Source organism: Stenella coeruleoalba (assembly GCF_951394435.1).
Source record: "Stenella coeruleoalba genome assembly, chromosome: 6".
Taxonomy (NCBI): Eukaryota; Metazoa; Chordata; class Mammalia; order Artiodactyla; family Delphinidae; genus Stenella; species Stenella coeruleoalba.
This window is the reverse complement of record NC_137151.1, coordinates 89,803,138-89,820,170: the sequence shown is the minus strand read 5'-3', so window position 1 is coordinate 89,820,170 and position 17,033 is coordinate 89,803,138. Positions and strand designations below refer to the sequence as shown.

At 36.5% G+C, this 17,033-nt stretch overlaps 1 protein-coding gene across 1 annotated transcript in view; it reads right to left on the bottom strand.

Annotated features, from left to right (window-relative positions):
- CCDC150 (coiled-coil domain containing 150) overlaps positions 1 to 17,033 on the bottom strand; it is a 92,171-nt gene that overhangs the window by 49,730 nt on the left and 25,408 nt on the right. The window contains 3 exon segments of the mRNA XM_079923670.1: positions 14,558 to 14,626; positions 15,183 to 15,360; positions 15,611 to 15,735. Coding sequence (XP_079779796.1) covers positions 14,558 to 14,626; positions 15,183 to 15,360; positions 15,611 to 15,735 — 372 coding nt within the window.

Genomic DNA, 17,033 nt, shown 5'->3' with positions numbered 1-17,033 from the left:
AAACCCATGAAATTCTTAGGTACAAATCTAAGAAAAAAATATGTCCAATATTTGACATGCTGAAAATTACAGTATGCTGACAAGATAAATCAAAAGCCTAAATAAAATGGTGAGACTTACTGTGTCCCTGTATTAGGAAGATACAATATTGCTAAGATGTCAATTCTCTTTAATCCCAATTTAAATTGTGTGGGATAATTTACCAGTGTCCACCCTTTGGTGGGGTCTAGACTGTGAGGTTAAAAAAAAATGCCCTGTAAGAAATGCTAAAGGGAGCTCTTCAGGCTGAAATAAAAGGGGATTAGATAATAACTGGAATCCACATAAAGAAATAAAGGGTACCAGAAAATGTAGCAACATAGGTACATGTAGAAGACATATAAATATGTAGTTTTTGTTTGTAACTCTGTTATGTATAAATCAAAAATATATAGTAAAAGAAAGGTTAAGGGAATTAAAATGGTGCACCAGAAATATCTACTTAACACAAAGGAAGGCAGTACTGGAGAAACAGAGGAACAAATATCACATAAAACATACAAAAAAATAGTAAAGTAGCAGATGTAAATCCTACCTTATGGGTAATTATGTTAAATATTAATGGATTAAACACTCCAACTAAGAAGCAGAGACAGGCAGAATAAATTTTTTTAAAGACCCAACTGTATGCTGTTTATAAGAGACACACTTTAGATCCAAAGACACAAATGGGTTGAAAATAAAAGGATGGAAAAAGATATATGATGTAAACAGTAATCTGAAAAGAGCTGGAGTGGCTACACTAACATGAGACAAAGTAGATATTAAGACAAAAATCTGTGAGATAAAGAAGGACATTATATACTGAAAAAAGGATCAACCCATTAAGAAGATAACATTTATGAATGCATTTGCATCTAACAACACAACCCCAATGAAGCAAAAACAATACAGCAATAACTGACAGAATTGAAGGGAGAAATAACAATTCAACACTAACAGTCAAAGACTTAATATCCCTCTTTCAATAATAGGTGGAACAGTTAGATGATCAATGAAGAAACAACTGATGACTTGAACAACACTATAAAGCAACTGGACCTAACAGACATCTTTAGAACACTCCTCCAAACAATAATAGAATACACATTTTTCTCAAGTGCACATGAAGCATGCTCTAGGATATACCACATGTTAAACCATAAAACAACTCTCAATAAATTTGAAAGGACTGAAATTATATAAAGTATGTTCTCCAGCAACAATGAAATAAAATTAAATGAATAAAAGAAGGAAATTTGGAAAATTCACATATATGGGGAAATTCAACAACATATTTCTAAATAACCAATGGGTCAAAGAGGAAATTACAAAGGAAATTAAAGAATATTTTGAGATGAATGAAAATGAACATATAACATGATAAACAAAATGTATGGTATGCAGCTAAGGTGGTGCTTAGAGGGCAATCTGTAGCTGTATAAACTTATATTTAAAAAAAGAGAAATATCTCATATCAATAACCTAAGCATCCATCTTAAGAACCTAGAAAAAGGGGCTTCCCTGGTGGCGCAGTGGTTGAGAGTCCGCCTGCCGATGCAAGGGACATGGGTTCGTGCCCTGGTCCGGGAAGGTCCCACATGCCGCGGAGCGGCTGGGCCCTTGAGCCATGGCCGCTGAGCCTACGCATCTGGAGCCTGTGCTCCGCAACGGGAGAGGCCACAACAGTGAGAGGCCCGTGTACCACAAAAAAAAAAAAAAAAAAAAAGAACCTAGAAAAAGAAAAGCAAACTCAAAGCAAGCAAAAGGAAGAAAATAATAAGGATTATAGCAGAAATAAAACAGGCTAGAAAAACAATAGAGAAAATCAGTAAAACCAGAAGTTAGTTCTTTGACAAGATCAACAAAACTGACAAACCACTGTGGTATTAACCAAGAAAAAAAAATAAAGAATACACAAATTGCTAAAATTAGAAATGAAAGAAGAGACATTATATTGAACTTCCAGAAATAAAAAAGGGGCTACTATGAACAACTGCATGCCAATAAATTACATAGCCTAGATGAAATGGACGAATTCCTAGAAAGACCCAAATGACTGAAACTCAAAAAAAAAAAACACGTAGAAATATGAATTGAACTATAACAAATAAAGAGACTGGATCAATAATAATAATAATTAAAAACAAAACACTCCCCACAAAGAAAAACCTAGAACCAGACGGTTTCACTGTTGAATTCTACGAAACACTGAAAGAATTAACACCAATCCCTCACAAAGTCTTCTCAAAATAGAAGGAGAGGGAACACTATCAAATCATTTTAAGAGGCCAATATTACTGAATACCCTGATACCAAAACCAAAGACGTCACAAGAAAAAAACCCAAAAAAACTATGGGATAACCCTTATTAATACAGATTTTTAAATCCTCAGCAAAATAATAGCAAGCCAAATCAAACAACATATGAAAAGGTTTATACACCATGATCAAGTGAAATTTATCCCCCAAAGGAAAACTTGGTTCAACATTTGAAATCAATCAATGTAATACACCTTAGTAACAGAATAAAGGACAAAATCCACAAGATTATTCCAACAGATATAGAAAAAGCAACTGAACAAGTTCAACGTATTTTCATGATAAAAATTCCCAACAAACTAGGAATAGAAGGGAATTTCCTCATCCTGATCATGGGCATTTAGGAAAAGCACACAGCTAACATCATACTTAATGGTGCCAAACTGAAAGCTAACCCTCTAAACTCAGGAACAAAACAAGGATGTCTGCTCTCATCACTTCTATTCAACCTCTCATGGCTGGAGGTTCTAGCCAAAGCAATTACACAAGAAAAAGAAACAAATGGCAACAAATTGGAAAGGAAAAATAAAACTATCTCCATTTGCAAATGGCACAATCTTATATAGAGAAAATATATACTCTATTGTTAAGATCACAATACTCTCCAAATTGATCTACAGGATCAATACAAACCCTATCAAAATTCCAGCTCCTCTTTTTTTGCAGAAATGGGAAATCTGATCCTGAAATTCATATAGAAATGCAAGGATCCAGAATAGCCAGAACAATCTCAAAAAAAAAATAAAGTTGGAGGACTCACACATCTCAGTTTTAAAACTTATTACAAAGCTACAGTAATCAAGACCATGTGGTACTGGCATATGTACGGTCATATATACCAATGCAATGGAATTGAGAGTCCAGAAATAAGCCCATGCATCTATGGTTAACTAGATTTTGACAAGGGAGCCAAGATCATTCAATAGAAAGAACAGTCTTCCAACAAATCGTCCTGGGATAACTGGATATCCACAGGCAAAATAATGAAGTTAAACCTCTACCTCATACCATATATAAAATTTAACACAAAATGGATCAAAGATCAAAATGTAGTCTGTAAAACTATAAAATTTTTAGAATAAAAAATGGGTGCAGGATGACAGTTGCAAGATGGGGGAGTAGAAGGACATGAGCTCACTCCTTCATACAAAAACACCAAAATCACAACTAACTGCTGAACAACCATAGACAATAAAACACTAGAACCTACCTAAAGAGATACCCTACATCCAAAGACAAAGAGGAAGCCACAACAAGATGGTAGGAGGGGCACAACTGCAATAAAATCAAATCCCATACCCACTGGGTGGGTGACCCACAAACTAGAAAGTAATTATACCTGAAAAGTTCTCCCACAGGACTGAAAGTCCAGAGCCCCATGTCAGCCTTCCCAGCGTGGGGGCCTGGTAAGAGGAGGAGGAGCCCCCAGAGAATCTGGTTTTGAAGGCCAGCGGGGTTTGATCGCAGGAATTCCACAGGACTGGGGAAACAGAAGCTCCACTCTTGGAGGGCACAGACAAGGTCTCATGTGCACCAGGACCCAGGGAAAAAAAGCAGTGACCTCATAAGAGACTGGGCCAGACCTACCTGCTAGTATTGGAGGGTCTCCTGGAGAGGCAGGGGAGGAGATGTGGCTCACTGCAGGTACAAAGACACTGGCAGCAGTAGTTGTGGGGAGTAATCATTAGCATGAGCACTCCTGGAGGGAGGCTGCCATTTCCTCCCAATGACCTAGCCCCACCCAACAGTCTGTAGGCTCCAGTGCTGGGACGCCTCAGGCCAAACAACGAACAGGGCGGGAATACAGTCCCACCCATCAGCAGACAGGCTGCTTAAAGTCTTCCTGAGCATGGCCCTGCCCAGAGGGACAAGAACCAGCTCTACCCACCAGTGGGCAGGAAGCCTGCATAAGCCTCTTAGACAGCCTCATCCACCAGAGGGCAGACAGCAGAAGCAAGAAGAACTACAATCCTGCAGCTTGTGGAATGGAAACCGCAATCACAGAAAGTTAGACAAAATGAGACGGCAAAGGAATACGTCCCAGATGAAAGAACAAGATAAAACACCAGAAGAACAACTAAGTGAAGTGGAGATAGGCCATCTACCGGAAAAAGAATTCAGAGTAATGATATCGAAGATGTTCCAAGATCTCAGGAAAAGAATGGAGGCACAGACTGAGAAGATACAAGAAATGTTTAAAAAAGACATCGAAGAACTAAAGACCAAACAGAGATGTACAATACAATAACTGAAACGAAAAATACACTAGAAGGAATCAATAGCAGAATAACTGAGGCAGAAGAATGGATAAATGAGCTGGAAGACAGAATGGTGGAAATCACTGCCATGGAGCAGAATAAAGAAAAAAGAATGAAAAGAAATGAAGACAGTCTAAGAGACTTCTGGGACAACATTAAATGCACCAACATTCACATTATAGGCCTCCCAGAATGAAAACAGAGAGAGAAAGGACCTTTGAAAATATTTGAAGAGATAACAGCTGAAAACTTCCCTAACATGGAAAAGGAAACAGTAACCCAAGTCCAGGAAGCAAAGAGACTCCCAGGTAGGATGAACCCAAGGAGGAATATGCCAGGACACACAGTAATCAAACTGACAAAAATTAAAGACAAAGAAAAGATATTAAAAGCAACAAGGGAAAAGCAACAAATAACATACAAAGGAATTCCCGTAAGGTTATCAAGTGATTTCTCAGCAGAAACTCTGCAGGCCAGAGGCAGTGGCAAGATATATTTAAAGTGATGAAAGGAAAGAACCTAAAACCAGGAATACTCTACCCAGCAAGGCTCTCATTCAGATTTGAAGGAGAAATCAAAAGCTTTATAGACAAGCAAAAGCCGAGAGAATTCAGCACCACCAGACCAGCTTTGCAACAAACGCTAAAGGAACTTCTCTAGGTGGAAAAGAAAAGGCCACAACTAGAAACAAGAAAATTATGAATGGAAAGCTCACCAGTAAAGGCAAACATACAGTTAATGTAGGAAATCATCTGCACACAAATATAATATCAAAACCAGTAACTGTGAGAAGAGGAGAGCACAAATGCAGGATATTGGAATTGCATTTGAAATTAAAAGACTAGTAACTTAAAGCAATCTTCTTTATATATAGGCTGCTATATCAAAAGCTCATGGGAACCATAAGCCGAAAATCTGCAATAGATACACACAAAAAAGAAAAAGGAATCGAAACACAACATTAAAGTTAGTCATCAAATCACAAAATAAGAAAACAAAAGAGGAAGGAAAGAAGAAAGATCTACAAAAACAAATCCAGGGAATTCCCTGGTGGCCCAGTGGTTAGGACTTGGCACTTTCACTGCCATGTCCCAAGTTCAATCCCTGGTCAGGGTACTAAGATTTCACAAAACAAGGGGTGCAGCCAAAAACACCCACAAAAAAACCAAAATCCAAAACAATTATGAAAATGGCAAGAGGAACACACATATTGATAATTACCTTAAATGTAAATGGAATAAATGCTCCAACCAAAAGACACGGAATGGCTGAATGGATACAAAAACAAGATCCGTATATATGTTGTCTATAAGAGACCCACCTCAGATCTAGGGACACAAACAGACTGAAAGTGAGAGGATGGAAAAAGATATTCCATGCAAATAGAAATCAAAAGAAAGCTGGGGTAGCCATAATCATATCAGACAAAATAGACTTTAAAATAAAGACTGTTACAAGAGATAAAGAAGGACACTACATAATGATCAAGAGATCGATCTAAGAAGAAGCTATAACAATTGAAAACATATATGTACCCAATATAGGAGCACTCCAATATATAAGGCAAATACTAACAGCCATAAAAAGAGAAATTGACAGTAATACAATAATAGTGGGGGACTTTAACACCCCACTTTCCTCCAAGAACAGATCATCCAGACAGAAAATCAATAAGGAAACAAAGGCCTTAAATGACACATTAGACCAGATGGACTTAACTGATATTTATAGAGCATTTCATTCAAAAGCAGCAGAGTACACATTTTTCTGAAGTGCACATGGAACATTCTCCAGGACTGATCACAAAGCAAGTCTTGGTAACTTTAAGGAAACTGAAATCATATCAAGCATTTTTTCCAACCACAATGCTATGAGATTAGAAATCAACTACAAGAAAAAACTGTAAAAAACACAAACATGTGGAGGCTAAACAATATGTTACTAAACAACCGATGGATCACTGAAGAAATCAAAGAGGAAATAAAACAATACTAACAGACAAATGAAAACCAAACCACAATGATCCAAAATCTGCAAAAGCAGTTCTAACAGGGAAGTTTCTAGCAATAAAATCTTACCTTAGGAAACAAGAAAAATCACATATAAACAACCTAACCTTACACCTAAAGCAACTAGAGAAAGAACAAACAAAACCCAAAGTTAGTAGAAGGAAAAAAATTATAAAGATCAGAGAGGAAAGAAATGAAATAGAGACAAAGAAAACAACACAAAAGATCAATGAAACTAAAAGCTGGTTCTTTGAGAAGATAAACAAAATTGATAAACCTTTAGCCAGACTCATCGAGAAAAAGAGGGAGAGGGCTCAAATCAGTAAAATTAGATACGAAAAAGGAGAAGTTACAACAATCACCATAGAAATACAAAGGATCATAAGAGACTGCTACAAGCAACTATATGCCAATAAAATAGAAAACCTAGAAAAAATGGACAAGTTCTTAGAAAAATACAATCTCCCAAGACTGAACCAGAAAGATATAGAAAATATGAACAGGCCAACCACAAGCACTGAAATTAAAACTGTGCTTTATAAACTCCCAACAAACAGAAGTCCAGGACCAGATGGCTTCACAGGCGACTTCTTTCAAACGTTTAGAGAAGTGTTAACACTTATCCTTCTGAAACTATTCCAAAACACTGCAGAGGAGGGAACACTCCCAAACTCATTCTATGAGGCCACCATCACCCTGATACCAAAACCAGACAAAGATACCACAAAAAAGGAAAATTACAGGCCAATATCATTGATGAACACAGATGCAAAAATCCTCAACAAAATACTAGCAAACCAAATCCAACAATACATTAAAAGGATCATACACTACGATCAAGTGGAATTTATCCCAGGAATGCAAGGATTTTTCAGTATCTACAAATTAATCAGTGTGATACACCACATCAACAAATTGAAGAATAAAAACCATATGATCCTCTCAATAGATGCAGAAAAAGCTTTTGACAAAATTCAACACCCATTTATGATAAAAACTCTACAGAAAGTGGGCATAGAGAGAACCTACCTCAACATAATAAAGGCTGTATATGACAAACCTACAGCTAACGTCATACTCAACTGTGAATAGCTGAAAGCACCTCCCCTAAGATCAGGAACAAGACAAGGATGTCCACTCTCACCACTTTCATTCAACACAGTTTTGGAAGTCCTAGTCATGGCAATCAGAGAAGAAAAAGAAATAAAGGAACCCAAACTGGAAAAGAAGTAGTAAAACTGTCACTGTTTGCAGGTGACATGATACTATACATAGAAAATCCTAAAGATGCTACCAGAAAACTACTAGAGCTCATCAATGAATTCAGTCAAGTTTCAGGATACAAAATTAATACACAGAAATCTGTTGCATTTCTATACACTAACAATGAGAGATCAGAAGGAGAAATTAAGGAAACAATCCCAATTACCATCGTATTAAAAGAATAAAACACCTAGGAATAAACTTACCTAAGGAAGCAAAAGACCATTATTCTGAAAACTGTAAGATGCTGATGAAAGAAATCAAAGATGACACAGATGGAAAGATATACCATGTTCTTGGATTGGAAGAATCAACATTGTCAAAATGACTATACTACCCAAGACAATCTACAGATTCGATGAAATCCCTACCAAATTACCAATGGCATTTTTCACAGAACTAGAACAAAAAATCTTAAAATCTGTACGGAGACACAAAAGACCCTGAATAGCCAAAGAACTCTTGAGAAAGAAAAATGAAGCTGGAGGAATCAGGCTCCCTGATTTCAGACCATACTACAAAGCTAGATAATCAAAACAGTATCATACTGGCACAAAAACGGAAATATAATTCAATGGAACAGGATAGAAAGCCCAGAAATAAACCACACACCTATCATCAATTAATCTGCAATAAAGGAGGCAAGACTATACAATGGAGGAAACACAGCCTCTTCAATAAGTGGCGCTGGGAAAACTGTATAGCTACATGTAAAAGAATGAAATCAGAACACTCCCTAACACCATACAGAAAAATAAACTCAAAAAGGATTAAAGACCTAAATGTAATACTGGACACTATAAAACTCTTAGAGGAAAACATAGGAAAAACACTCTTTGACATAAACCACAGCAAGATCTTTTTTGACCCACCTCCTAGAGTACTGAAAATAAAAACAAAAATAAACAAATGGGACCAAATTAAACTCAAAAGCTTTTGAACAGCAAAAGAAACCATAAACAAAATGAAGACAACCCACAGAATGGGAGAAAATATTTGTAAACAATGCAACCGACAAGGGATTAGTCTTCAAAACATACAAACAGCTCATGTGGCTCAATACCAAAAAAACGACCCAATCAAAAAATGGGCAGAAGACCTAAATAGACATTTCTCCAAAGAAGACATACAGATCGCCAAGAGGTACACGAAAAGATGCTCAACACTGTTAATTATTAGAGAAATGCAACTCAAAACTACAATGAAATATCTCCTCACATCAGTCAGAATGGCCATTATCAAAAAGTCTACAAACAATAAATGCTGAAGAGGGTGTGGAGAAAAGGGAACCCTCCTACACTGCTGGTGGAAATGTAAATTGGTGCAGCCACTGTGGAGAACAATATGGAGGTTCCTTAAAAAACTAAAATTAGAACTACTATATGATCTAGCAATCCCACTCGTGGGCACATATCCGGAAAAAAACATGGTTTGACAGGATACATGCACCCCAATGTTCATTGCAGCGCTGTCTACAAGAGCCAAGACATGGAAGCAACCTAAATGTCCATCGACAGAGGAGTGGATAAAGAAGATGTGGTACATAAATATAATGGAATATTATTCAGCCATTGAAAAGAATGAAATAATGCCATTTTCAGCAACATGGATGGACCTGGAGATTATTATACTAAGTGAAGTAAGTCAGACAGAGAAAGACAAATATCATGATATCGCTTATATGTGGAATGTAAAAAAAAAAAAAAGATACAAATGAACTTATTTACAAAACAGAAACAGACTTAGAGAATGATCTTACAGTTATGGGGGGAAGGGTGGGGGAGGGGATGGATTGGGAGTTTGGGACTGACATGTACACACTGTTATATTTAAAATAGATAACCAACAAGGACCTACGGTATAGCACAGGAAACTGCTCAATATTCTGTAATAACCTAAATGGAAAAAGAATTTGAAAAAGAATAGGTACATGTATAACTCAATCACTTTGCTGTACACCTGAAACTAACACAACATTGTTAATCAACTATACTCCAATATAAAAACAAAACAAAACAAAAAGGTGTAAGTCTTTGTGACCTTGGATTAGGCAACAGTTTCTCAGATGTGACACTTAAAGCATAGGCAACCAAAGAATAAATTGATAAACTGGACTTTATAAAAATCAAAAACTTTAAAAAGAACCCACAGAATGGGAGAAAAATATCTGCAAGTCACATATCTGATAAGGGTCTACCATCCAAAATATATAAAGAACTCTTACAACTCAACAATTAAAAGACATTAAATAACCCACTTTAAAAATTGGTAAAGGATCTGAGTAGACAGCTCTCCAAAGAAGATATACAAATGGCCAATAAACACATAATAAGATGCTAAACATTATTAGCCATTAAGGAAATGCAAATCAAAACCAAAATGAGGTACCACTTTCACACTTACTAGGATGGCTATTATCAAAAAACAAAAAATAGGGCCTTCCCTGATGATGCAGTGGTTAAGAATCTGCCTGCTGATGCAGGGGACATGGGTTCGAGCCCTGGTCCAGGAAGATCTCACATGCCACGGAGCAACTGGGCCCGTGCGCCACAACTACTGAGCCTGCGCTCTAGATCCCACGTGCCGCAACTACTAAAGCCTGCAAGCCTAGAGCCCGCGCTCCACAACAAGGGAGGCCACTGCAATGAGAAGCCCGCACACCACAAGGAAGAGTAGCCCCCGCACGATGCAACTAGAGAGAGCCCACGTGCAGCAACAAAGACCCAACACAGCCAAAAATAAAATAAATTAAATAAATAAATAAATAACGTGTTGGTGAGGATGTGGAGAAACTGGAGCCCTTGTACACTGCTGGTGGGAAGAAAAAGTGGTTCAGCACCGTGGAAAACAGTCTGGCGGTTCTTCAGAAAGTTAAACATAAAATTACCATATGACCCTGCAATTCCACTCATAGCTATATATCTCAAAGATATGAAAACAGGTACTTACAAATACACATACAAGTGTTTATAGCAGCACTAATCACAACAGCCAAAAGGGAGAAACAATGCAAACATCCATCAACAGATAAACAGATAAAGAAATTGTGGTATGTGTGTGTGTACATATATATACGTGTGTGTGTGTGCGTGTATACACACACACATACGTATATTGGGTTGGCCAAAAAATTCGTTTGGGTTTTCTATAAGATCTTACCAAAAACCCAAACGAACTTTTTAGCCAACTCAACACACAAACACACACAAAATGAATATTACTCAACCATAAAAAGGAATGAAGTACTGATACAAAAACATGGATGACCCTCAAAAACATTATGCTAAGAAGCCACATACAAAAGATCACATATTGTATGATTATCTTCATATGAAATATCCATAATAGGTAAATCCACAGAGACAGAACGCAGAGTGGCTGTCAGGGGCTGGGGGAAGGAGGGAATAAGGAGTGATTGCTTAATGGGTATGGGGTTTCCTTTTCGGGTATTGAAATGTTTTGGAACTAGACAGAGGTGGTGGTTGCAAAATATTGTGAATATTGTACTAAATGCCACTGAACTGTTCACTTTTAAATGGTTGATTTTATAGTGTGTGAATTTCACCTCAGTTAAAAAAAGAACCGCAATGAGATACTTCACACCTACTAGGATGGGTGTAATTTTTTTTTAAGTTTTTTTAAACAAGTGTAGGTGAGGACGTAGATAATGGAATGCTCATACATTGCTAGTGGGATTGTAAAATGGTGCAACTACCTTACTTGTAAAACAGTTTGGCAGTTTCTCAAAATGATAAACAGAGTTATCACATGACCCAGTAGTTTTGTTCCTGGAGAACTGAAAACATATGCTCACAAAAAGAATTGTACACAAATGTTCATAGCATTATTCTTAATAGCCAAAAAATGGAAACGGCTTAAATGTCTATCAACTGATGAATGGATAAATGAAGTGTGTTATATTCATGCAATATTATTCAGCCATAAAAGAAATGAAGTACTTATATACACTACAATATGGACAAACTTTGAAATCATCATGCTAGGAAGCCAGACCCAAAAGGCCACATACTGTTTGATTCTATTTACATGACGTGTCCAGAACTGACAAATCCATTGAGGTAGAAAGTAGAACAGTAGTTGCCAGAGGTGGGCAGGGGTAAATAGGGAGTGACTCCTAATGGGTACTAGGTTTCTTTTTAGGATGATAAAAAAGGTTCTAGCATAAGATAGTAGTGGTATTTGTGCAAACTTGTGAATATACTAAGAAATCACTAACTTGTATATTTGAAGAAGGTGAATTTATGGTATATTAATTATATCTCAATAATACAAGGTACTGAAACAATCAGATGATCCACCTAAAAATAAATGAACCTTGGACTACATCTTGCATGATATACAAAAATTAACTTGAAGTGGATCATACACCTAATATTGAACAAAAAAGTTCTAGAGAACAAAGGAGAAAATCTATGTAAACTTAGATTAGGCAAAAATTTCTTAGCTACAACACAAAAAGTATCATCCATAAAATTTGAAAAATTGATAAACTGGACTTAATCAAAATATAAAACTTCTGCTCTTTAAAAGAGCATGAAAAGGCATAATATAGAAGAAAAGTAGGTAAAGCACATATAAAATTTGTTTATATACAAATAGTAATAACTATTACATGAGAAATAATATGACACTATTTTTAAAGCTCTGAAAAATAAATTATAAGAAAACAAACAACTGAATTAAAAATGGTTAAAAGATTTGAAGAGACACTTTAAGTTGCTGATGGCAAATAAGCAGATGAAAAGGTACTCAATATTACTAGTCACTGGAGAAAAGGAAAGTACACCACAATGACATACCCCTACACACCAATCAGAATGGCTGAAACTAAAAGAACTGACAATGCCAAGTGCTCGTGAGAGTGCAGAGAAACTGGAACTCATATATTCCTGGTAGGAATGCAAGATGGCACACATCCTTTGGAAGACAGTTGAACATATATTTACTGTAGGATCTAGAAGTCCAATTCCTGATATGTATCCAAGAGAAATAAAAATACATGTTCACATATGAATATTTATACAGGTTTTTTCATAACTGCCAACATCTGGAAACAACCCAAATGTTCTTCAATTGGCAAATGGGTAAAGAAACTGTGATATAACAGAACATAAACTACTGATACATACAGTAACATGCATGAATCTCAAATCTCAAATGTTTTATACTAAATAAAAGAAGCCAGACTTATAATGTTACATATTGTATGATACCATTTATATGATATTCTGGAAAAGATATAACTACAGGGATAGAAAAACAGATCAGTGGTTGCCAGGGGATGGGGATGGAGGAAGAGGCTGACTACTAAAAGGCACAAGGGAACTTTCCGCGGTGATAGAAATGTTCTATATTTCGATTGTTGTGGTGGTGGTTACATGATTGTGTTTGTCAAAGCTCACAGAACTGTACAGTAAAAAAAGGGTGAATTTCACTCTAATTTATAACTCAATAAGCCTGACTTTAAGAAAACATAGCTTTACAATGAGTACACATGTAAAAAATATCAAGTTAGGCCAAAAAACGGAACTCTGTAGAAGCACTGTCATTTGGCTTAATAGAACCTCTCTAACGAGCAAGTATCTTTCAGCCCCATGTACACTTAGTCTACATTAAAACAAATGAAATCAGACAAGCAAAATAATAATACCATGTTTTAATCACAAATAGCATTTGCCTTAGCCATGAAATATTCACTAGCATTTTAAAGCTAAAAGTATTAATGAACTTAATAGTATCCACCAAATTCCCAAATTTTAAAAAACATATTTGAGGCCACATTGACACCAGCAAAGTCCTTCCACAGGAAGTCAGCTTTATTTAAAAGATTTTTTGGGTGGACTGTTTTCAAATCACTAGATATGAGTGACTAAACCACAGAAGGTACCTGCCAGCTTAGTGAACTGTCTTTGAGCTCCAGCTCAGAATTTAGCTTTTCTTCTCTCCCCAGTTCTTAAACTAAAAGTTCACATATATGGTACTAAGAATGCTATTTAGTTGAGTCAAGAAACAGTCAAGGCTTGATGACTATATCCGACACCTGTTGCTGGGTTTATTGAATGGGGATGGGCTGATAGTCCTTGATGCTCCAGATATATTCTCTAGATGATAGTGATACATAATCTTTACCCTCTTCAAATTTTGAAATGCAAAGAGCAATGTCTTAAAGATTTTTTTTGTTTGAATAAGGATTGTATTTGTTTCTCTGGCCATTCTACCTTCATAGAACCCAGAAAGGGGTATCTCACAAATAAAGTGGCAAGTGCTAACAAGTTAGGAAGCTTAGTTTTTTTTAAAAAAAAACAAAAAACAAACAAAGAAAAACACCAGCATCGTCAGCAATCATCCCTTTGCAGCCCACAGGCCCATTAGCTCACTCTCAGGGGACTCCCTGGCTAAGCTACTCGGTGAACACTAGGGTCCGAGGCAGTGATGACTCACTGGCAAACACGAGATGCTCAACAAGCAAACATTCCCCAGACGCAGCCTTATGCTGAAGTGACTGGAGTGCTCCAAGTGCATCCAGCTTCGTGGCTTCTCTATTTCCCCCATGTTTTGGTATTCAACAAAATAACCCATCTCCTCATTAAGATAAGCTGATACAGGAGGCAGCAATACAGAAGGAATTAAATATAATGACATAACAACAAATAAAATGTGGAATACCTTGCTTTTAGCTAATTCCTTTTCCAAGTTGCATTTTTCTTCTGCTATTTCTTTCTCGGTTTTATTAACCTGCCCAAGAGAAGGGAAAAAAAGAAATGGGTCATTTTAAAAACAGCTGACAGGCTCTACTATAGCAGATACACGCTGCATGTCAATTAATACCTACACTGCAGAGATAGCACATCCACTCAGAAAAGGGGCCACTCGGGGAGTCTCTGAGGCAGAGCAGACTTCACAAATAGCCCTGAAATTAGAGAGACACGTCTACATGTCAGACTCTGCTGGTTCTTTCCTAACTAGGAAGACAGGGCTGTTTCCCCTTACATTGTTTCCGCTACACTGTCCCACTCCTACTGGGAAAATCGAGTTTTAAATCTGACTCCTTAACTAACATGAGGATGTGTGAATGGTTAGTTAACATTCACTCATGCTATATAAGGGTAACTATTTGGCACAGTGCGCTCACATGCTAAAAGACACAGATTAGCCACCCAAAGATTTCTTTCATGGGCAACTCAGACAAACTGCATCTAGGTTGTATTTCTTGTCTTTTGCACTTACAATAAAATTTTAAAACAAGATTACCACCACAACCAGGAGGTAACATAAATCTGCCTCTACCTACCTCTCTCTGAAGTCCTTCTTTCTCCTCTAGCAGAGAGGTCTTCTCTTGTATTGATGCTTCCAGTTCACTTCGTAATCTTGCAATAGTTGATTCTAGCAGCTCTTTTTGTACAGCTGCCCTCTTCTCAGCATCCTGTGCTTTCTGGATACACTGGTTATGCTCAAGGATTAAATGGTCCCTGCAGGAAGAGAACAAGGAGATATGAAAGCTGAACAAGAGTTCTTCTTTAACAGAAAGACTAAATGTTCTTACAGAACATATCTCCTGCCTGAGAGCAGTTACCGAAATGTTCTAACAAAACTAGTTGCTTTAGGGCAGTCTTTATTTTTGTGACTGGCCCAGCAAATGCAGAATTAAACATTTTCATTAAAGATAAGAAATACAAATGCAAAAACAAAAGATGCAAAAGTTGCCCACAGTTTACTTACAGATGCATTTGGAGTTGTGTTTTCTCATTCTGAACAGTCTGTAGCTCATTTGTGATACTGGCATGGGCTGCATCCAGCAGTAAGTTTTGTTCTTGAAATGTCTGTGTCATCATTTTCTGTTCTTCCTGAGTGTTAGAAGCAATATTAAAAGTTGAGATGCCAGAAGTCATTTGATAGGGTATCACTCTAAACAACTGATCAAAGATACTGATACTTACAAAAGACAAATTTAATTTATATAAATAAAACTCCTTTTTAAAAGAATTTATCTTAATGTCCAGCTTGCTCTTTGTACCTACCCTGACCTGACCACAATTCTATCATTTTATAGCTCTTCTAGCCAATAATCAAGATGCATTATTTATCCAGCTTGCTGCAAAATTTATAAAACTTCTAACATGAACAAATTTTTAGATACCATGTATAAAATAGACAACGGATAGGAACATACTGTATAGCACAGGGAACTCTACCTAATGCACTGTGGTAACCTAAATGGGAGGGAAGTCCAAGAGGGAGGGGATATCTGTATGTGTATGGCTGATTCATTTTGTTGTGCAGTGGAGGCTGACACAACATTGTAAAGAAACCATACTCCAAAAAAGATTTTTTAAAAACTATATTAAGTATATTTTGGTACTTCAAAATTTCAACATGATACTATATTTTAAAAAGTAAAACAATATCAACGTATATAAAGTGAAATGATCGCTCCACCTCTATCTCCCCCACATCTCTTCCAAATAATTCCATTCTCCAGGGAAAATCATGTTTCATAGTTTAGTGTAAATTCTTTTGACAGTATCTGAAATTGCACTCAGATACTGCTACAGCAAAAGTCTATAACTGTTTTGCACAATTTTCTCTGGCTTACTATTTTCAATTATCAAAACAGCATTTTTATGCACACCTCCTCTACCTACAATTTATAAAGCTTTTGTAAATATAGTACATATTAATAATTATATTTGTAAACATATTTTAAAACACTTCTTTTTGAACAATATTTGATTGCAAGGTAAACCTTCACACCTTCATACTTGGTAAAATGGGATCTCACTTGTGTCACATTCCAAAGTATTAAAATGTTTGTGAAAGTGTTACATACATAAGTCACATTATTCAGTCTACTAAATTGTAAGTTCCATGAAAGTAGGGACTTGTCTTGTTCACTGCCATAATTCTATCTAGATCTAGCAACATACTTGCATGAGATAAACACTAAATGCTTGCTGAATAAAAAATACTTATTGAGTACCTGTTATGTGCAAAACACGCTTAGCCCTATGGGTAATAACAAAGATATGTAAGACAATGTCCTAGGAATGTAGTACAGGAAATGAGCCAGGCACATAAACTACTACTATAGGATGCAGAACAAGAGAAGCAACATAACATAAATGATTAAAAACACTGAGTCTGG